At 54.7% G+C, this 22,563-nt stretch overlaps 1 protein-coding gene across 3 annotated transcripts; it reads right to left on the bottom strand.

The window, feature by feature from the left end:
* Window positions 1-6,138: 6,138 nt before the first annotated feature.
* Window positions 6,139-17,111, bottom strand: GRB7 (growth factor receptor bound protein 7). 3 transcript variants are annotated; one of them, XM_010330693.3, is made up of 15 exons: window positions 16,917-17,111; window positions 12,567-12,769; window positions 12,309-12,459; window positions 11,971-12,127; window positions 11,724-11,845; window positions 11,555-11,632; window positions 10,828-10,965; window positions 10,364-10,474; window positions 10,046-10,144; window positions 9,713-9,793; window positions 9,498-9,614; window positions 9,255-9,315; window positions 9,045-9,132; window positions 8,845-8,938; window positions 6,139-7,682 (listed from the first exon to the last, which is right to left on the bottom strand). In XM_010330693.3, the coding sequence occupies exons 2-15, from the start codon at window positions 12,719-12,721 to the stop codon at window positions 7,536-7,538; spliced, it is 1,599 nt and encodes a 532-aa protein (XP_010328995.1). In that variant the 5' UTR covers window positions 12,722-12,769; window positions 16,917-17,111; the 3' UTR covers window positions 6,139-7,535. The 3 variants fall into 3 exon arrangements, with proteins under 3 accessions (XP_010328995.1, XP_003942889.1, XP_074244798.1); XM_003942840.4 differs by lacking the exon at window positions 16,917-17,111 and adding an exon at window positions 16,656-16,874; XM_074388697.1 differs by lacking the exons at window positions 9,045-9,132; window positions 16,917-17,111 and adding an exon at window positions 16,656-16,876 and having other exon boundaries at window positions 7,594-7,682.
* Between the last annotated feature and the right edge of the window lie 5,452 nt (window positions 17,112-22,563).

Genomic DNA, 22,563 nt, shown 5'->3' with positions numbered 1-22,563 from the left:
CCCTGGATGGCCAGGCCTGGTGGTTCATACCTGTAATCCCAGCGCTTTTGGAAGGCAAGGCGGGAGGATCACTTGAGGTCAGGAGTTCGAGATCAGCTTGGCCAACGTGGCAAAACCCCGTCTACTAAAAATACAAAAATTAGCCGATCATGGTAGTGCACGCCTGTAATCCCAGCTACTCGGAAGGCCGAGACAGGAGAATCGCTTGAACTTGGGGGGCGGGGGTTGCAGCGAGCCGAGATGTGCCACTGCACTCCAGCCCGACAGAGAGAGACTGTGAAATTTAATATATATATATATATACATACACACCACAGAAGGGTCTGAAAAAAAAAAGAAAAGAAAAAAGGAGAGATCCCTGGAATCTTTTGGGAAATTGGGGTAGTGCCAGTAGGAATGTCCTGGAGGACAGGACTCTGGGCACGGGAGTTGGTCACAGCTGTGTGAGTTGACCATCCTGCATTCAGCTTCCCCTCCAACTCCAAGGTCACAGGGCCCAGTTCTACTACCCAGACCCTAAGGGGATCTACATGGTGGCTCTAAGGGGGTGGTTTCTACCTTCCAATCTACCTCAGTCTGCCCCAGACCACCCCAAGATAAACCCAATCTAAATAAGAACAAACTGCTTGCAACAAAAACGCAGCTCCAGCTAGACAGCCCTGCAGGTGCCCAGCAAAGAAAAATTTGCCCCTTCCTTGGGGTAGATGCAATTCTGGGAGATGGTGTCAGATGACATCATAGCTCAACCTACATGGGATTGAATTTCAGGCCTCGTCCCCACTTCCCAACACCACCCCTTCCTGTATGGAGAGCCTGGGGGACCCTCGAGGAGCAGCCTCGGACGCGGGATCACCCACTCACCACGCCCCCAGGCTCTGGAGTCCAGTCTGCAACATCCAACTCCCCTAGGATCCAACTCCCTCTTTTTTTTTTTTTTGGAGACAGAATCTCACTCTGTCGCCTGGGCTGGAGTGCAGTGGTGCGATTTCGGCTCACTGCAACCTCTGCCTCTTGGGTTCAAGTGACTTTTCTTTTTTTTTTTTTTTTTTTTTTTTTTTTTTTTTTTTTTTTTTTTGAGACAGAGTTTCGCTCTTGTTACCCAGGCTGGAGTGCAATGGTGCAATCTCGGCTCACCGCAACCTCCGCCTCCTGGGTTCAGGCAATTCTCCTGTCTCAGCCTCCTGAGTAGCTGGGATTACAGGCACGCGCCACCATGCCCAGCTAATTTTTTGTATTTTTAGTAGAGACGGGGTTTCACCATGTTGACCAGGATGGTCTCGATCTCTCGACCTCGTGATCCACCCGCCTCGGCCTCCCAAAGTGCTGGGATTACAAGCTTGAGCCACCGTGCCCGGCCTCAAGTGACTTTTCTGCCTCAGCCTCCTGAGTAGCTGGGATTACAGGCACCTGACACTACGCCCAGCTAATTGTGTGTGTGTGTGTGTGTGTGTGTGTGTGTGTGTGTGTGTTTATTTTTTATTTTTTGTAGAGATGAGGTTTCACCATATTGGCCAGGCTGGTCTCAAGTTCGCTCTGACCTCCAGATTTGCCCATCTTGGCCTCGCAAAGTGCTGAGATTACAGGTATGAGCCACGGCTCCCAGGCCCAACTCCCTCTTTTCTCTCCTCTCCCAACTCAACTGAGAGCTCAGAGTCCTTTGTCCTGATTGCCACTTCGTACTCCCCCTCAAGCCCCAAAGGTGAGGTTCTGCCAACAGCACAGGACGGGAGAGCGGCCTCTGCAGACCCCACCACTGTGCGAGCTGGACCAAGCCCTGAGCTCTCTGGACCCTCTTTCTGTCTGTAGGACCAGATTAGTGCTTCAGCGGTGCAAGCGTTTTTCATGAATACACTGTAAGGCTGAACTTCCACTTAGAAAGGCAGTGCATTCCCCATCACCACCCCAACCTGTCCCTCAGGCCCCTGCTGGAAGCCTGGGACTCTGGGAAGCAGTTAGAAAACTGCTTATGTAGATAGTTTGGAAGAAAGAATCCTTCCCAGTGGCTTTGGACTCCCCTCCCTGTGTCCTGCCCTTCCTCTGTTCATCCCTCATCAGGGTGCCTGGCACTGGGGCCCAAGGAAGGAGCCAGGCAGAGTCCCTGACCTGATGTTGAACCCTCGCGCCTGTGCACCACCCGTGAACTTGGGTGCTGCAGAACTGGCCAGGGCTTTGTCTGGATGCCCTGCCCAGAGAGGTGGACACCCTTAGAATCACACCCACCCCATTCCAGAGTCCAGAGCACTGGCAGCAGTATTCCCTCCCCTCCACACTTGAGCAGGCAGAGAGGCCCACACTGTAGCCACACCGGCCACAGAACCCCTACCCTACAGGCTCACAGTGCTGCCAAGGATGGCAGTGTACCCTGGCGCCTGGCTCCCACTGGCCACGCTGGCCCTGGGCAGCCGGAAAGCGTGATGTACAACACGCGGCACCTTGGGTCAGCTCCCCAGATGTGGGCCCTGTCACCCCCTCTCAGTACTGGGTCCTCCTCTGCATGGAAAGACGATGAGGAATTTCCCCTTTGCCCTCAAGTTCTTTTCTGAAATGTTTTTAATAAGTACATATAATTTTAGGATCAAAAATTATATGTACTTATTAAAAATAAATCTATTTTGATTTATTTTTAAATCAATTTTGAAAAGACAGTATCTGAGGTCCCAGGCCCCTCCCTATCCACCAGAGAAGCTCCCACCAGCCCAGGTTTTCTCAGAACCACAAGCCTCCCCTATCTAGCTCTGAAGCTGTCCTTGGCAGTCTTTTCTGCTATCTGACCACTGTAGGTCATGCTGCAGTCTCTGAGGCAGAGCAGCAGCCTTCCCACATCCTCGGAGCTAGGGAATCTTGCCCAGGGGTCCCTCTATGAGCTGGCCCTGAGAGGATCCCTGTCCCCCAAACTTTTAGCAGCTACATCTCCAAAACGCCAGAAATCTCAGACACTCACCGAGAACGGCCTGCTGCCTGTCTCAGGGAGCCAGATCAGAGCCAAGTGCTGCCCCCTCTAAGGGCTCCCAGCAGCCTCACAGTGGCCAGCACTGAGAAGGGAGGGGGCAGAGAACAAAGGCCAGAGCAGGGCAGGGCTGCATTTCACCGTCTGCCACTGGGCTGAGTCTGGCCTCTGTCCCGAACTCCATGACCCCAGGTGAGTCGCTGTCTTCCTCTGAGCCTCAGTTTCCCATTTGTAAAGTGGGAAGGATATCTGTCTCACAGTCTCCAGTTAGCTGTGAAGGGACACTGGGTCCTCTTTTTGTGCAGTCTAAACCCCTGGACATGCTGAAGAGGTGACTCATCCTGACCCCTTTACTCTCACCCCAGCCTGGAACCCTGACACCCACACCTCAGAAGTGACCCTGGGTACCCACGGCCAGCCACACAGCCAACGCTGCCCCATTCGGGGCTTGAGCCGCAGCTCGTGGTGGGGATGGCTCTGGGGACCCTGGCAGGTGGCAGGCAGCAGGTTGCACTGGGTCCTGCCTCCAATCCTGCTAAAAATAAGCAAAATAGCCGGGTGTGGTGGCTCATGCCTGTAATCCCAGCACTTTGAGAGGCCAAGGCAGGTGGATCGCCTGAGATCAGGAGTTCAAGACCAACCTGGCCAACATGTTGAAATCCGTCTCTACTAAAAATACAAAAAAAAAAAAAAAAATTAGCCGGGCATGGTAGCGGGTGCCTGTAATCCCAGCTACTCCAGAGGCTGAGGCAAAAGAATTGCTTGAACCCAGGAGGCAGAGGTTGCAGTGAGCTGAGATTGTGCCATTGCACTCCAACCTGGCGACAGAGTAAGACTGTCTCAAAAAACAAAACAAAAAAAAAATCTGCCACCCTTCCTGCACTTGGGCTGCGTAAGGGCTTCCGGTAGATTCCCAGGAGGTCCCAGCTAGGGTGTGCGTGAGATCTTTCTGCCCACCTCTGTCTGCCAGGCCTGGCTCCAAGCTTCCCAGCCTGAGACTAGCCGAGGATGGGGGGTGCCTTGGTCAGGAGTGGCTGCCAGGGCTGCCAAGCCCGGCCCAGGGCTCGTTACAGAGGCTGGACCATCTCAAGGTCACCGGAGGACAACCCTCCAGGCCAGAGACCAAGGCTGCAGGGTAGGCAGGGGCTTTCTACGAGAGAAACCCATAGGCCACGATTGCTGTCACTGCGGCTGAGGAATGCCACCTGGAAGTCAGCCAGACGGGAGGGCAGAACATGCCCAGACCTGGTCCTCAGACCCGGGTTGGAATCGTGACTCTCCCACTGTGATCTGGGACCAGGCCGCCCACTGGGCCATCAGTTTCCTCACCTACAAAACAGCATCTCACCACCTCCTGCCCAGTCAGCCCCAAAGATTTGAGGAGAGGCTCTCCATTAAAACATATCAATATATTATAGAATATACAACCATATACGAAGGTGGAGAGAATAATTTAACAAATCCCCACATACCTAGCACCTATCACCAAGCTTCAACCAATGTCAACTCATGGCCATGCCATGACTATGCCCACACCCTCTCCCTTAACCTCTGGATTTTATTTATTTTATTTTATTTTATTATTTTATTTTTGAGACAGAGTTTCACTCTTGTTACCCAGGCTGGAGTGCAATGGCGCGATCTCGGCTCACTGCAACCTCCGCCTCCTGGGTTCAAGCAATTCTCCTACCTCAGCCTCCTGAGTAGCTGGGATTACAAGCATGTGCCACCATGCCCAGCTAATGTTTTGTATTTTTAGTAGAGACGGGGTTTCACCATGTTAACCAGGATGGTCTCGATCTCTTGACTTCGTGATCCACCTGCCTCGGCCTCCCAAAGTGCTGGGATTACAGGCTTGAGCCACTGTGCCCGGCTATTTATTTTATTTTTTGAGACAAACTCTTGTTCTGTGGCCCAGGCTGAGTGCAGTGATATAATCAGGGCTCCCACAAGCCTCAACCTCCTGGGCTTAAACGATCCTTCACGTCAGCCACCCAGGTAGTTGGGACCACGGATACATGTCACCACACCTGGCTAATCTTTTATTTTTTATTTTTGTAGAGAGAGGGCCTCACGATGTTGCCCAGGCTGGTCTCAAACTCCTCCCACCTCAGCTTCCCAAAATGCTGGGATTACAGGCATGAGCCACTGCGCCCAGTCACCGCTGGGTTATTTTAAAAACAAAGCTTCAGCATCACTCAATATACCCAGGAAATAAACCTGCACATGTACTGCCTGAATCTAAGATAAAAGTTGAAAAAAAAAAAAAAAAAAAAAAAGAAAGAAAGAAAAACAAAGCTGAGACAACTTGTGATTTAACCTTTAAATACTTCACAATGAATCTCTTAAAGACTCAGAAAAAACCATAACCACAATACCATGACTACACCTTAAAAAGTTAACCATAATCCTTCAATATCATCAAGTATCTATCTCATCAGAATTCAAATTTCCCCCAATTGCTCATAAATGCTTTTTAAGTTAGTTTGGATTTGAATCAAAGGTCAACACATCATTTGGTTGACATATGTCTAAATTTCTTGAAATCTAGAGATTCCCCATCTTTTCTGGTAATTTTGTTGCTGTTGAAGAAGAAACTGGGTTATCTGTTCTATAGAATTTCCCAATCTGGATTTTTGTCATTGTTTCCCTTGTATTTCCCGTAAACTCGTTGTTGAATCCAAGGAATCAGATTCAGGTTTGGAGTTTTCACAAAAACAATGACTGGTTGGGGTTCATGTGTCTGGCGAGAGGGTCTGTCTCCTGAGCTGAGCAGCAAGTTCAGGTGCAGCCAACCTGATACAATCTCATACATTTATTCAAGAGTTCTCATCAGGTAAGAGCTGAAACTAAAAAAGTCTTAGACAACACCAGGCGGGGTGGCTCACGCCTGTAATCCCAGCACTTTGGGAGGCCAAGGTGGGTGGATCACTTGAGGTCAGGAGTTCAAGACCAGCCTGGCCAACATGGTGAAACATTGTCTCTACTGAAAATACAAAAAATTAGCCAGGCATGGTGGCAAGCGCCTGTGGTCCCAGCTACTTGGGAGGCTGAGGCAGAACTGCTTGAACCCAGGAGATGGAGGTTGTAGTGAGCTGAGATTGCACTACTGCATTCCACCTTGGGCAATAGAGTGAGATTCCATCTCAAAAAAAAACAAAACAAACAAACAAAAAAAACCTCTTAGACAAAACAGACTGGCATGAGCAGTGGGCAGAGGCCAGACCCTACACTGTCTGTGTGGGCTTCGTTGGAGGCACAAGGGAGTGGTGGATTTCTATTTGGGAATGATCACTCTGCGTGTTGAAGGACATGTTGGAGAGGGAAGCCAGACACAGAGGGCTGAATGGTAGCAGGCTCCATTTGTATGGCTGTCTGGAAGGGGCAGAACTAGGACAGAGGTTTCAGGTTGGGGAGGAGGGAGAGGGGCTGGCAGTAGGGGGCACAGGGACTTGTTGGGGGATGGAGCTGTTCTGTGTCTCGGTGGTGGGGCTGGATGCATAGCTGTGTACGTGCTGGGGCCGACCGTCCCACCAGCTAGTCCAGGACCAGCTGAGGACAAGCATGCTATCCAACTCATCTCCAACTCCCGGGCCCTGCCAGTTACCTCTCTAAGCTTAGACTGTCAGAAAGGCTCTCTGGGATCATGGTATCTTGTGCATTCACTTACTTAACTAGCAATGACTGGGCACCCACCATGTGCCAGGCTGTATGGGGGGCACTGGAGACTCTCAGATAACCACGACGAGTCCTGCCCTCAGGGAACATCCAGGCCGGCTGGAACATGGCCTCGATCCATTTGACACTTTCACCAAGGCCTCCATGGGCGCCCGCCTTCCTGGGTCACCCCCACTTTTTTTTTCCAGGCAGGTTCTCACTGTCACCCAGGCTGAGTGCAGTAGCACAATCTCAGTTCACTGCAGCCTTGACATCCCAGGCTCAAGGGACAAGGGATCCTCCCACTTCAGCCTCCTGAGTAGCTGGGACTACAGGTGCACACCACCATGCCCAGCTCATTTTTTATTTTTTGTAGGGACGAGGTCTTGCCATGTTGCCCAGGCTGGTCTCTAACTCTTAGATTCAAATGATTCTCCTACCTTGGCCTCCCAAAGTGCTGGGATTACAGGCATGAGTCACCACGCCTGGCTGTGGTCCCCTTCTTGACTTCAGCCAGCCAGGCCTTGCCAGACACAACTCATAGGTATATCAAAAAATAATCTTTATTGTTACTAGTATAAAACAGAACGGATCAACTGGCCTCTCAGTCTCTACAAAGTGTGGGGCATGAGACCACCTGGGCTGGCACCACTTCTCCCATAATGCCCCGCCCTACAGCAGCACCCCAAGAGCTAGGAGAAGGGGAGGGGGCCACCCCAGGCCTTCCCTTGAGGAGAGGGTTCAAGAGTGGACTGGAGGGGGTGCTGTTTTCTACCTGAGGGAGGCAAAGAAGCAGAGGAGAAAACTGGAATGAGGGAACCCTCTGGCTCCTCATCCCGTCCCCAACTGCCACACCCGGAGTTCACTAGATGCATGGAGGGGTGGTGGGCAGCCTGAAGGCGGCTGAGGCGTGAGCCAGCCTGTGGCCAGGTCAGAGGGCCACCCGCGTGCAGCAGTGGCGCAGCAGGCACGGCAGGATGCCACGGTTCAGCTGGTGGAACTCCACGAGCTGCAGCAGGTCAGTGAAGCGGGTCTGGCCGTCGTCCATGCTGAAGTACAGGCGGCCTTCCTCCTCGCTCTGGGGTACAGTAGAGGGGGTGGGAGGTCAGGGAGGGGCCCGGGGCTTCGGGAGCTCCCTCCATAGCCAGGGCCCCATCCATTCCCTTTTATTCTCTTTTTCTTTTTCTTTTCTTTTTTTTTTTTTTGAGGCGGAGTTTCGCTCTTGTTACCCAGGCTGGAGTGCAATGGCGCGATCTCGGCTCACCGCAACCTCCGCCCCCTGGGTTCAGGCAATTCTCCTGCCTCAGCCTCCTGAGTAGCTGGGATTACAGGCACGCACCACCATGCCCAGCTAATTTTTTGTATTTTCCGTAGAGACGGGGTTTCACCATGTTGACCAGGATGGTGTCGATCTCTTGACCTTGTGATCCACCCGCCTCGGCCTCCCAAAGTGCTGGGATTACAGGCTTGAGCCACCGCGCCCGGCCTTCTTTTTCCTTTTTTGAGAAGGAGTCTTGCTTTGTCACCCAGGCTGGGATGCAGTGGTGCAATCTCGGCTCACTGCAACCTCTGCCTCCTTGGTTCAAGCGATTCTCCCGACTCAGCCTCCCAAGTAGCTAGGACTACAGGCTCGCACCACCACGCCCAGCTCATTTTTGTATTTTTTTAGTAGAGGTGGGGTTTCACCATGTTGGCCAGGATGGTCTCGATCTCCCAATCTTGTGATCTGCCTGCCTCCGCCTCCCAAAGTGCTGAGATTACAGGCATGCGCCACCACACCGGCCTGTTTTTGTTTTTGTTTTTGTTTTTGTTTTGAGACAGGGTTTTCTCACTCTGTCATTCAGGCTGGAGTGTGATGGTGCCATCATGGCTCTCATTGCAGCCTTGACCTGCTGGGCTCGAGCAATGCTCCCATCTCAGCCTCCTGAGTAGCTGGGATCACAGGTGCACACCACCATGCCTGGCTAATTATAAATTATTTGTAGAGATGGGGGGTCTCCCTGTGTTGCCTAGGCTGGTCTCGAACTCCTGGGCTCAAACCATCCTCCACCTTGGCCTTCCACAGTGCTGGGATTAAAGGTGTGAGCCATGGCACTCGGCCTTCCCCTTCTTGTGCAGGGAAAAGGGAGATGCACTGGGGGCCAGGGAGCCTCTGGAGGGCCTGGTGAGGCGGACAGGTTGCTGGGAGTCCCGGGTCTCATTGCAGGACTCCGGGGGGGGGGGGATGAGGGGATGCTCACCGGCAGGATGAGATAATGCTTCACTTTCTGCAGGTGACACAAGGAGAGGACAAAGCCCTGGGGGTTCCGCTGACTCTCCCGGACCAGGAACAGGCTGCCAGAAGACAGGAGAGAGGGCAGCGTTACCCGAGGGCCCTTGGCTGCCACCTGAATCCCGGTCTGTCTTATCCCTGGGTCTGCTGCCCGGCCCTGCCCCTTACCCGTCTACCAAGCCCTGCTGTCCAATGAGCCGCTGGCTCTCCTCACGGGAAATGCGCCCGTGGAACCAGAGTTGGGTGCGGTGGATGGCTGCGGTGGGGGAAGCACATGGGTGGTCACTTTGGGGAGGGGACCCCTATACCACCTGCTCACCCGGGAATGCTCAGAGAAGTTGAGGCAGCCCCCACCCGGGACTTGGGGCTGTCACCCACCTGCACTGAGGCTGGTGCCGGAGGCCGGTGTAGGCAGGCTGAGGCGGTGGTTTGTCTTCTTCTGCGGAGCAGTGGGAGACACAAGAGAGTTAGGTGCATTTGGGGGCATTATCCCGCACCTCAGGGAGGTAGAGCACCTCTCCCCAGCTGGGGGCCCTCTCACCCCCTCTTCCTCCCTATCTCAGGGATCCTGCCCAGAAAGCGGGTCCCTCACGCAAACACACAGCCAGGCGCAGGCCTCACCCTCCAGGCCTGGGCCTCCTCCAGGGCCACACTCAAAGCCTCCCGGGGGTTCTCGATGACGCGCCCAGCATGGCCAGAGAAGTCCATGGCCACCAGAGTATTATCTGAGACGCTTCTCTGAAGAGGGAAGGAGAGGGGAGAGGTCAGGACAGGATACAGGTACCCCTGGGACGAGGCCTGCGTGCCCCCCCTCCCATCCCCTTGTGCGCACTCACCAACGGTGGGGAGCCCAAACAAGAGGGACGCAGGTGGCGAGACTGTGCCTGCTGGTAATTCTTGTACAGCTGCGCCCCGTACTGGGGTGGGGAGAGAAAAAGGGCCTGAGATTCAGGTTGGGAGGCGCAGCTGTGACGCCCCCCCGCAGAACAGGACTTGCCCAGGGCAGAGCTGTGTGTCTGCCTTGGATGGGCGCTTCCTATATCAGGCTTGGACAGGGGGTTATCAGAGAGCAAGGCTGTGATGCCCTCCTCATTCCAGAGGCTTCCTGGGGGCAGAACTGGGGGTCCCCCTGGCCAGGCCAGCCCACCAGGCCACTCCCAGGGCCTCACCTTGAAGAGGCGGAAGGCAGCCAGCCAGCAGGTGCGGCTCTGCTCGTCTTCACTGCAGAAGATCCGAAGCCCCTTGTGGCCATTTCGAAGCTTGTTGGGCTGCAGGGAGAGGAAATTGGCTGGTCCTGTATCTGCCTGTAGGATCATGTGTCTGTCCCTGCTTCACAGAGCAGAGCAGGATCCAAGGAGTTTCCAGCAAGGCAGGGTGCAGGGAGAGGAGTCTGGGTGTCTGAATTGGGGCTCAGAAGCCCCAGGCAGGATCCAGAGGCCTGAGCAGTTCCTGCTTCCCCCAAGGGCCAGGCCGGGCCAGGTCTTCACCTTGACACAGAAGCCGAAGTCTGTGGGCATCCCGTAGAACTTGCGGCCCTGAGTCACCACATACACGTTGGACTCATTCACGTCTGCCACGTACTGCAGGTGCCTCGGATCCTGAGTAGCACGAGAGAGCAGGCCTTGGTACAGGTGGATCCCAACCCCTCTTACTGCCCCTCCCCAAGCCAGGTGGGGCGAATTTAGGACCAGAGAGGGGCAGGGGAGTGTCCAGGGTCACACAGCAAATAGAAGTAGAGTCAGGACTTAAACGGGGGTCATCTTTTCTCCTGCTACCTCCCTGGGCAAGTAAACTGGGCAAGGCGGTGGGGAGAGGTGGTAAACTGGAGGTGGCTGGCCTGGGAGCGCCTGGGAGAAGGGCTCGGAGGTTCCAGCAGAGAAGGGGCAACTTCTAGAAGGACCAGGGACTGGTGGGACTGGAAGGGTTGGGATTAGCACCCTCAAGACCTCACCTTAGAGGTGCCCTTGGTGGAGTAATAAAGGCCAGATCGGCGCAAGAAGCAGAAAAAGCGTTTCCAAAGCTTCCGTCCTGATCCCCGAAGCTGCAGAAAGCCCTGAATCTCAGGGAAGCTGCCGACATTCAGGAAGTTCTGAGCCAGAGAGCAGAGGCGAGTGAGAGGTCTGATCTCCTCCCTTCCCCTCTACCACCAAGATCTTTTTCTTTTGAGACAGGGTCTCACTCTAGTACAGTGGCACCATCACAGCTCACCGCAGCCTCAAACTCCCAAGCTCAACTGATTCTCCCACCTCAGCCTCTCAAGCACCTGGGACCACAGGCTCATGTCACCATTCCCGGCTTCTTCTTCCCTTTTTTTTTTTTTTTTTTTTTTGGTAGAGACAATGTCTCTCTATGTTACCCGGGCTGGTTTCAAACTCCTGGGCTCAAGTAATCCTCCCACCTTAACCTCCCAAAGTGCTGGGATTACAGGTGTGAGCCACCATGCCCAGCCCACCCTCAGGTTTTTACGAAGAGATGCTCCACATGCATTTCTCGCCCCCATTCAACAGAAGAAACTGATGCTCAGGCAGGAAAAATGACCTGTCCACAGTCACACAGGACTGCGGCTGGGCTCTTTCTACCACAGAGAGGAGGCACGGGACTTAAGGGCAGAGAAGCACTGGCCAGTTTTGGGGAGCCGTGAATATGCAGTGAAATGTGAAATGGGGGAGTCCCCCCACCTGGATGAGGTCTTCATGGGATACGCCAGTGTGTGCATCGAGACAGCTGGAGACCATTTTTTCTGGGAACAGGGAGTGCTGTGGGTGGAAAAGGGGCAGGGCTTAGGGCTCCAGCGTCCAGGTTGAGGATCAGGGCGGCCCAGCGCCCAGAGAGCCCGAACACACTCACTGGGGAGCTCTTGAACAGTTCGTACTTGGCGAAGTTTTTCCGGAAGACGAAGCGGCTATCTCCGCCCACGGGCCAGGCAGCCTGCACTTCCACCACGGACTCGTGGTCCTCTAAACCCCGCTCTGGGGTCAAGGGCAAAAAACAGGGGTTACTGGAGATCAACCAGATCTCCTGGACGAGCCACATGCCTAGCCCAAGATGCGAGGCATTGCCTCCCAGCCCAGGCGGTTCCATACACCTGACTCACCCAGTGCTAGGTGGGGGTGGCACTCCACCAGCCCCCAGGTCTCGTCACTCAAGGCGTGAGTTCGCTGCACCAGCATTTCACACACGTGGCGAGCCGTGGCGCCCGCCGCCACCTCCACAGACCTGCAGGCCCCATCCTCACTGTACACCTTTACTACCTGTGCCCCAGGAATTGCAGACGACTTGAGGGGAAGCAAAGGGGGATTTCTTCCCTTTCCCCACCTGCTAGACCCTCAGGGACCTGACCAAGAGTCCCCGCCTCCAGGGAACCAGCTGTGTATCTCCCACAGACCCAGAACACTCCCCAATCCCTGCCTTGCCTTCTGAGGGACAACTCACATGGGGGCAGCTGGCATCGCGTGGGAGCAGCCCCCGTACACTGGAGGGCCCCCCGAGAATGGGGCTCTGTGGGGGAGGACTGCAGAGCTCAGGGAAGGGGTTGGGGATGGAGGGGAGGGAGGTGGCCCGCCGTTCCTCCTCTCGAAGTCTCCTGGGGCAAAAAGAAGAGAGAGAGGTGTGGGGAGTAGGAGGCATGGCCTGCAAGCCTCTGTGTGTCATCCAGCAAGGACCTCCCCCAAGCCGCAGGTCCCATCATACCTGCCGGTGGTTGGGATGAGGAGAGGCTGGGACCTCTTTACCTCCTCAGGCACAGGGGCCTCAGGGGGCCGGGGACTCCCAGGAGGGGTCCCAGGGGCTGGGCAGAGGTCTTCCGGAGAGCTACCAAGATGAGGTGGAGACAGATCCAGCTCCATGGCGTCTGAGGCAGAGGGGCTGAAGGGAACCAGCTGTGTGGCCTTGTCCTGGGGAGAGGGGACGAGAGAATTCAGACCTCCTGACGTCACACGGCGGTTAGGGTGCCCCTCAGAGTTTACCTAACACGGCACTGCTCTAACTGCAGTTTCCCTGAAGCCCTTAGGGTAGGAGAGAATGAGCCTCATTTTACAAAAGGGGACACTGGGTGTCTGAGAAGGAAGCGTTGCCCTCAGTCACGGGTGAGTCGGGGTGGAACCTGGTGTCTGGACTCCAAGTCCAGTGCCCTTGGTGCTCTTTCTGTTTCTGTGTTTTCTTTGGTTGGTTCGTTGCAGTGGCTCCATCTTGGTGTGCGCCACCACGTCCGGCTAATTTTTGTATTTTTGGTAGAGACAGGCTTTCGCCATGTTGACCAGGCTGGTCTCGAACTCCTGATCTGCCTGCCTTGGCCTTCCAAAGTACTGCGATTACAGGCATGAGCTACCACACTCGGCCCCAGGCTCCTTTTTTGAGACGGAACCTCTCTCTGTCACCCAGGCTGGAGTGGAGTGAAACCTCCGCCTCCCAGGTTCAAGCGATTCTCCTGCCTCAGCCTCCCAAGTATCTGGGATTACAGGCACACGCCACCACGCCTGGGCCCCAGTACTCTTTCTTTAGCACAAAGTTGTTCACGGGAAGAGCTGAGGGTCCACCCACCACAAGCCTGGTGGTCACAACAGATTTCACCACCCACAGACTAAGACCCACTCCTTTGCCTCCACGGGTGGGCCACTCACTATGCCGGGCTCTGCCCCGGGTTTTTCCAGCGCTTTGCTGCCAGACCCAGTTGCCAGAGCCTGTTCGTACTTGGCAAAGTTTGGCCTGCCCAAGTGATGAGTGATACAGAAGGAAAAGGAGGTGGGGAAGGATAGGAGCCAGGAAGGCCGGAGGGCTGGCTCAGCTGCAGAGCAAGGGCGAGAGCAGGTCTGGGGTGGGGACCTGGCCCTAGCAGCCCACAAACCTGTGTGCCCTCCCAGGCCATCCTCCTGCCCAGCTCTTTCCTGAAGCCCCGGTGCTAGAGCCACTTCCTCAGAGAAACCGTCCTAGCTTTCCACATTCAGACTGAATGACTCCCTCGCAGCACTGTGTGGGGCCGCATCATCCATCACTGTGCACCTGTCTTATCTGCCCACTTGTCCGAGGGCACCTGGTAGCCCCAGCCAAGGCCAATCTCTCACCCATGTCTTATCACCTACAGGGGCTGCTCAGACACTCAGGACTAGTAAAGACAGGAGGGTGGCAAAGGTAAGCCCTAGAGGTGGAGATGGGGCTGGCCCCTCCTCCGCAGGAACCCAGCGGACCCCCCTCGCTGGGCTGAGACCTGGGAGAACCTGCAATCCCAGCCCCCAGCCTGTTCTCGGAACACTGGGCCAGTACTATAAGGCCACTTGGGGCACCTGGACTGACCCCTCAGGATGGAGCAGGCACCTGACCCTTCAGTGAGGGCACTGGGGGACTTGGGGGACAGGTGAGTCAGGGCGGGCGGGACGACACTGCCTAGGGCTCTCCATTCAACCTTGACTCACCACACAACTTCCTGGCTTAGGAGAAACAAAAACAGCCCTGCCTCTACCCTCCCCCCAACTCCCCAACCCACTGGTAGCCGGAGAGAAATGGGGGAGGCAAGGGGCTGGGAACAGGACAGGGGAGGAGGATGTGGGGCCTGAGGCTCCTCTGACGTCACCTCCTCCTCCCTACCCTTGGCCTAGCTCCAGGCCAGGTGGGACCCACGATCTGCTCTCACCCCCAGTCCCAAACCACCACCTGGCCAGGGAGTCTCCCTGGGAGGGAAAGAGGCAATGCCCGGCCTGGATTCAAGAGAAGCTGGCATCCCAGCGGTGCCCCTCCCGACCCAAAGCATCGCTCAGAGCCCCTGCCCTGTGTCTGGGATCTACCGGGTCCCACCCTGCTGCTAGGGGACTCATCCGCATTCCCCTAGGGGATGAGGCTCCTCCTGACACATTCTCCTGGGTGTCCCAGCCAGAGGGGTAGCATAAAAGCAGGCACGGAAAGGGAAACACTCAAGATGCCAGACAGGACAAAAGGCCAGGGAGGGGCTCAGGGTCCTGCCAGGAGGGGCAGAACACACCCACCACCCGCTGGCAAGAGACCAGCACCTCAACACCAGAACACACTCCCCCACTCCCACCCCTGTCTGACCTCTCCAAACAGCTCTGATGATTTCATTTCAGGCTGCAGGGGGCCACACCTTCGACGAAGTCGCAGACTAATAGTGGGGTGGGAGAGGAGGAGAGAATTCGGGAGGATAGTGCTTGGAAGGGCTTAGAAGTGGATTCGAATCACATTAGCACCTGGCCTCAGCGATCAGGGAGGGCCGGCCCAAGGCTGGGCAGTACCCTCAGATCCCCCACCATGTCTTTCAGCCCCTCTAAGGCTGGAGGCGAGTGGGACCGTCAAGACCAATGGCGTGAGCAGGGAGGAGGAAGAGGTCCTTGCTGTGGGCCTGGCAGCTCAAACTAAGGCCCCAGGAAAGCTTCGGTTGGAAAAACAGACCCCCAAAATGAGTATGTCCCCTCAAGGAGGCCACTCCGGCCTTGGCTTTCCGGCTGTCTCCTCCCCTAGCGGCTCCAGCCCCACCCACGTTCCCATCCTCCCAACCTCCTTGTTTACTTCCTGAATCACGCCCCACCTGGCTGGCCCTAAGGGCGGGTGGCGGGGCCCAGTGTTCAGGGCCAACCGAAAACAACCCTGCTTCCCAGAGCAGGGGGAAGGGCTGGGGGCACTGAGGCCAGGGCCGGGGCCTGGATGCGGAGGGAGAGCCCCGGGCCCCCCAGCACTCCAGCCCCGCCCCCACAGGAGAGGCTTATAACCTTTTAGGGTGCAGGGCCCAGGTGAGAAGGTTAAGAAACCCCGGGATGACTCCGAGTAGAAGGGAGGACCCAGGACTCTGAGGCCCGGCCCACTCTCTCAGGAAAAACACCCAATGGGAGAAGGCGGGGCAGCTCTTTTAAAGTTGAATTCGGGAAGAATGCTGGAGTGTCTGTGCGGTTAATCATTACAGGCTGCCCGCCTCCGGGACGTCCCCCCACCCCGCACCCAGCAGAATAGCAGGAGAGGAGAGAGCAGAGTCCAAGACCGGCGAACCCCAAGGAGCCTTCCTGGGGGGCAATGCGGCTGGCGGGTGGGGGGGGGGGTCCCACTTTGCCGGCAGGTGGATTCTCTGTCACCGTCTGCCACGGAGACCCAGACTGGGAACCAGGGTCTCTCTCTAGCTTCATCAAGCAGAAGAGACCATCTGCCACCCCCCACCCCGCTCTCCCCAGGCCCCACCGCACTGCAGAGTCCCCCGTCCACCCCTGAAGCCTTCCTGCCCACTTCATGCAGAAGCCACGAGGGGCCCCGTCCCCCGCCCCACCCGGCCTGCACTTTCCCACCCGAGGGCCGGAGACGGTGTTGCTGAGCAGCGAATACAATCTGGAAAGATGGAGCCTCAACAATTTAGAGGATCCCTCTCCTTCAGTGCCCTCCAAAGTGGAGGGGGCCCTCCCTCCAGCCCGAGGAGACGTCTGTCTTAGAGACTTGGGGAAACCCAAACTGGGGTAAACTGGGCGAGCCGGGCAGTGAGGGCGGCTCTCTCCGGGCGTGCGGGGAGGGGCTAGTTTCAGCGGGAAAGCCAGGTTGGAGGAGAGAATCAGGTCTTCCTTCCCATTCTCAGCTGCTGGCTGCTGGGAGGTGTACAGGGAGGGAACGAGGAGGGCTGGAAACCAGGATGGGCACGAAAGCGGGCGGGCGGGGAGGAGGGGGCGGGATGGGAGATGGGCGGAAAAGAGAAAAGTGGGAGGCCCAGCAACCCAGCAGGACACGCAGCCTTTCCCTACCGGCCCCCAGACCGGCCGCGCCTGCCCCCAAAGGATGAATGCCCGCGTGGGTCCTTACCTGAACCCCAGGCGTCAGGACACCCGGCTGGGACCACGTCTTTAGGGAGGGAGACGCCAGGCCCTTAACTACCTGTCCCCCTTCGGCCCCCGCCCCGGGCCTGACATCACCGAGCGGGGGGAGGGGGAGAGCCAGGTGGCCTCCAGTCCGCCCACCTGGGCCGCCGGCCAGTTCAGCCGGAAACGGGCACAGCCTGGGGCCCTGATGCGGCTGGGGGTTGCCGGGCAAGCTGTCTTCTGAGACCGATCTCGGTCGCCTTACCTGGAGGAGTCCCAGGACACCCGGTCTGAAGTCTGGCTCTGTCTAGGAACCCCCAGATGCCTGGATTTTATTTCAGATCCACTCTACAGGTGGCAGGAGGGTGTCCCGACTTCGGATGGAGAAGTCAGGGGCGGGGGGAGCCCTGTGTGTCTAGATTCCAGGCCCAAGGAAACTAAAATTATCTTGGGTAGATGGGGGCGGGTCGGGGGAGGCGCCTGGGAGGAGGAAGCCTGGGAGGAGGGAGGAGACTCCCTGACACTACGCCAGCTGGGATTGTTTTTGCCCTTCCTAGCCTGGCAGCAGGTGCCAAGGGAGGGTGCAGGTGCCTGGGAGAGGCGGGGAAGACAATCAAAGAGACAGCACCAAGAGCGAAGATCAAGAGGCCCGACCGCCTGGGAGGGAGGGGGGAGGGCCTGGGGGCTGCAAGTTAAGAAGAACCACCCCGTCCACTCTTCCCCAACACCCTCCCCAAACCTGGTCTGATCATTGGCCAAGCCAGGGGGCCCATCTACAGCTCTGGTTCCCACCCCCTGGAGCAAAAAGCACCCTGCCAAGGAGGGATGCCAGCCAGGGGGTTGCCCAGCAACGTGGCCAGCCTCTCTACCTACCTGCAGCCACCCATTCCATGGTGGCTGCACCCTGGCCCCTCGGAGGCACCCAGGGTACAGCCCCCCCACAATTCTGAGCAAAGTCCAGAGTCTCAGCTTCCCCTTTAAAATCGAGGGAGTTAGGCAGGGTGGCACAGTGGAGGAGCCGTAGTGATCTGCAGAAAGCTCTGGCCTGGGCACCTGGGGATTCCTCTTAGAGGGATCACTTTGACTCTCTCACTCAGGAGTAGGCAAACACAGGGTACTTGGGAGAGGGGTTGGGAGGCAGAGATCAAAGGCTGCGGCCACCACCAGCTTGATGTGGGTGACAGGAAAACAAACAATCCCCTGGGCGCCGGGCACCGGGCGCCGGGCACGGTGGCTCACGCCTGTAATCCCAGCACTTTGGGAGGCCGAGGGGGGGTGGATCACAAGATTAGGAGATCAAGACTCTCCTGGCCAACATGGCGAAACCCCGTCTCTACTAAAAATACAAAAACTAGCAGGGCGTGGTGGCATGCACCTGTAGTTCCAGGTACTCAGGAGGCTGAGGCAGGAGAATTGCTTGAACCTGGGAGGCGGAGGTTGCAGTGAGGCGAGATCGTGCCACTGCACTCCAGCCTGGGTGACAGAGTGAGACTCCATCTCCAAAAAAAATAACAACAACAAAAAAAAAACACAATCTTTAGGGGGTTAAGAGGTCCATCCTGGGTGAGGACAGAGGAGTGGCTCCTGCCTCAGTTTTCTCCAAAGTTTTCCTCAGAAACCTGGTAAGAGTGAGCCAAGCAAAGAAGTTGGGGAGGAGGCAAGTTCTCCTGAGCAGTTTGTGCAAAGGCAGAGTAGACAATTCACTCATTCATTTATTCAACTATCTGTTCAGTACCTACCACATGCCAGCCCCATGTTTGGTGCTGGGGTCACAGGGATAAGCAACAAAAACAGGCCTTACCCCATCCTCACACAGCCAATCAGGGAGACTGATGTTAATCACAGAATCACACAAATAAGAAATGGCAGGTGACAGCTATGCTGGGAGAGTGACTCACATAGGGAGTCAGGAAAGACTTCTCTGTGGAGGTGACAGCCGAGCAGAGGAGAAGCTGGTTGACATGGGAAGGAGGTTGGAATCGAAGATGGGGATTGGGAAGGGGGCCACAGTCCCCAGGGAGGAAACCAGTACCAGAACTCCGGGCAGGAGGGAATGCAGCATGCAGAGACGGAGCGGGGTTGGAGGAGAAGGGAGGCAGCAGAGGCCACGCAGGTGAAGCTGGACAGCTGTGGAAGGTGTGAAGAGAGGGAGCTGTGCTTCTGCAAATGTGGCCTGTGACACACCTGCCTCCGCACCTCCCTAAGCTTGTGTGAAAAACAGATCCTTGGGCTCCTCTCCAGCCACTGAATCTCAGTCTCTGGGGCTAAGACCCAGGAATGTGTGATATTGACAAGCCCTCAGGTGGCTGTTCTGCAAGCCTGGTTTGAGAGCCATCCATCCCGTTTGTCCAGATGGGCAGGAGTAGCAGTCCAAGGCCAGACCCTGCAAGTTGTATTTAGGCCCGAGTAGAAGCACAGAGGAGAGGGCACGTTGACATTTTGGAAAGATCATCCCGGATGTTGAAGGATGGGACGGAACCGCAGCCGCACTCAGAGGGGTGAGTGCTGTAGGAATCAACTTACATGGCTTTCTGGAGGAGGTGGAACTGTGTGGACAAAAAGCAGGCCTGGGATTGGGGAGGAGGGAAAAGGATCCACCGTGGGGGGCACAGGGACTCGTGGGAGGTGATGGGACTGTTCTGTATCATGGTTGTGGAGTTGGATGCCTAATCGTGTGTGTTTATTAGGACTCATAGAAAGGTGCCCTCAAGAGAATGAAATTCACTGTGTATGAGCTGTATCTAAATTGAAAAACAACAACAATAAGGCTGGGTGCGGTGACTCAGGCCTATAATCCCAACACTTGGAGAGACCAAGGCAGGTGGATCAGGAGGTCAGGAGTTTGAGACTAGCCTGGCCGACATGGTGAAACTCCATCTCTACTAAAAATACAAAACTTAGCTGGGCGTGGTGGTGTGCAGCTGTAATCCCAGCTACTCGGGAGACTGAGGTAGGAGACTCGCTTGAAACCAGGAGGCAGAGGTTACAGTGAGTCGAGATCACACCACTGCACTCCAGCCTAGGTGACAGAGCGAGGCTCTGTCTAAAATAAATAAATAAATAAATAAGAATGTGTTTATAGGTCAGTAGAACAGAATCCAGAGTCCAAGAAGAAACCCTTACATTTCTGGTCAACTGATTTTTTACAGGGTGTCAAGACAATTTGATGGTAGAGAGAATGATGCTGTGATCAATTTGATACCCACAGGCCAAAAGATGAATTTAGATCTTTTGCTCACAGGATGCATTAAAACAAAACAAAACAAAACAAAACTCAGATTATATACCTGAATGTAAGAGCTAAAACCATCTAACTTCTAGAGGAAACCACGGGAGATAGTCTTCATGGCCTCGGGTTAGGCAGAGAACTTAAATTGAACAGCAAAAGACAACCGATGAGAGAAAAAAACTGATGTTAGACTTCATCAAAATTTAAAATTTTGTACTTCAAAAGCCACCATGAAGAAGAGGCCAGGCGCCGGGCGTGGTGGCTCAAGCCTGTAATCCCAGCACTTTGGGAGGCCGAGGCGGGTGGATCACGAGGTCAAGAGATCGAGACCATCCTTGTCAACATGGTGAAACCCCGTCTCTACTAAAAATACAAAAAAAATTAGCTGGGCGTGGTGGCACATGCCTGTAATCCCAGCTACTCAGGAGGCTGAGGCAGGAGAATTGCCTGAACCCGGGAGGTGGAGGTTGCGGTGAGCCGAGATCGATCGCGCCATTGCACTCCAGCCTGGGTAACAAGAGCGAAACTCTGTCTCAAAAAAAAAAAAAAAGAAGAAGAAGAGGCCAGGCTTGGTGGCTCACACCTGTAATCCCAGCAGCACTTTGGGCAGGTGAATTGTTTGAGCCCAGGAATTTGAGACCAACCTAGGCAACATGGCAAGACCTCATCTCTACAAAAAATATAAAATTTATCTGGGTATGGTGGTGCAGGCCTGTAGTCCGGCTACTTGGTGGGGCTGAGGTGTGACAATTGCTTGAGCCTGCAAAGCTGAGACTGCTGTGAGCTGTGATTGTGCCACTGTGCTCCAGCCTGGGTGACAGAGCAAGATCCTGTCTCAAAAAAAGAAAGGAGAAAAGAAGTCAGGTGAAATAGATCATGCCTGTGGTCCCAGCACTTTGGGAGGCTGAGGCAGGCAGATCACTTGAGGCCCAGGAGCTCTAGACCAACCTGGCCAACATAGCAAACACAGTCTGGCCATCTCAACTAAAAATACAAAAATTAGTTGGGCCGTGGTGGCGCATGCCTGTAATCCCAGCTACTTGGGAGGCTTGAACCTGGGAAGCAGAAGTTGCAGTGAGCTGAGATTGTGCCACTACATTCCAGCCTGTGTGACACCATGAGACCCTGTCTCAAAAAAAGAAAGAAAGAAAGAAAGAAAAAAATGAGTCAAAGATTGGGAAAAAATAGTTGCAAATCATAACAACCGTGTATGGTTGTATATATCTTGGTTGGTATCCAAAATATATAAAGAACTTTTACAAATCAAAAATAGACAAACAATCCTAATAAAAATGGGCAAAAGACTTGAATAGATGTTTCTTCAAATAATATGTATATGAATGGGTAATAACTACGTGAAAAGACATACAACATAGTCATTAGATAAATGAGAATGAAAACCACAATGATATACCATGACATGCCCACTAGGATGCTTATAATCAAAGAGACAGAAACAAGTATTAGTGAGGATATGGAGAGACAAATCCTCTTATATTGCTGGTGGGGATGTAAAATGGTGCCGCCACTTTGAAAAACAGTCTGGCTGTTTCTTTTTCTTTTTTATTTATTTATTTTTTTTTTGAGATCGAGTCTCGCTTTGTTGCCCAGGCTGGAATGCAGTGGCTCGATCTTGGCTCACTGCAACCTCCGACTCTGGGGTTCCAGCAATTCTCCTGTCTCAGCCTCCTGAGTAGCTGGGACTACAGGCGCCCACTACCACACCTGGCTAATTTTTGTTTTTGTTTTTGAGATGGATTCTTGCTCTGTCTCTGGAGTGAGGTGGCAAAATCTCAGCTCACTGCAACCTCCGCCTCCCGGATTCAAGGGATTCTCCTGTCTCAGCTTCCCGAGTAGCTGGGATTACAGGCATGCACCACCACGCGCAGCTAATTTTGTATTTTTAGTAGAAACAGAGTTTCTCCATGTTAGTCAGGCTGGTCTCGAACTCCCGACCTCAGGTGATCTGCTCATCTCAGCCTCCCAAAGTGCTGGGATTACAGGGGTGAGCCACCCGCCCGGCCCCTAATTTTCGTATTTTTAGTAGAGACCGTATTTCACCATATTGGTCAGGCTGATATCAAACTCCTGACCTCAGGTGATTTGCCCACCTCAGCCTCCCGAAGTGCTGGGATTACAGACGTAACCCACCATGCCCCACCCTGGCCATTTCTTAAAAAGTTAAACACTAGGCCGGGCGCGGTGGCTCAAGCTTGTAATCCCAGCACTTTGGGAGGCCGAGGCGGGTGGATCACAAGGTCGAGAGATCGAGACCATCCTGGTCAACATGGTGAAACCCCGTCTCTACTAAAAATACAAAAAATTAGCTGGGCGTGGTGGCGCGTGCCTGTAATCCCAGCTACTCAGGAGGCTGAGACAGGAGAATTGCCTGAACCCAAGAGGTGGAGGTTGCGATGAGCCGAGATCGCGCCATTGCACTCCAGCCTGGGTAACAAGAGTGAAACTCCGTCTCAAAAAAAAAAAAAAAAAAAAAAAAAAGTTAAACACTAGTGTGAGAAAATGGCAAAACTTTGTCTCTACAAAAAATACAAAAAAACTAGGGAGGGGGGCATGGTGGTGCATGTCTGTAGTCTCAGCTATTCAGGTGGCTGAGGCAATAGGATAGCTTGAGTTCAGCAGGTCGAGGCTGCAGTGAGCTGTGTTTGCACTGCTGCATTCTAGT

This window comes from Saimiri boliviensis, chromosome 17 (genome assembly GCF_048565385.1).
Source record: "Saimiri boliviensis isolate mSaiBol1 chromosome 17, mSaiBol1.pri, whole genome shotgun sequence".
Taxonomy (NCBI): Eukaryota; Metazoa; Chordata; class Mammalia; order Primates; family Cebidae; genus Saimiri; species Saimiri boliviensis.
Note: the sequence above shows the minus strand (reverse complement) of the source record. Positions and strands in the feature narration are given on the sequence as shown.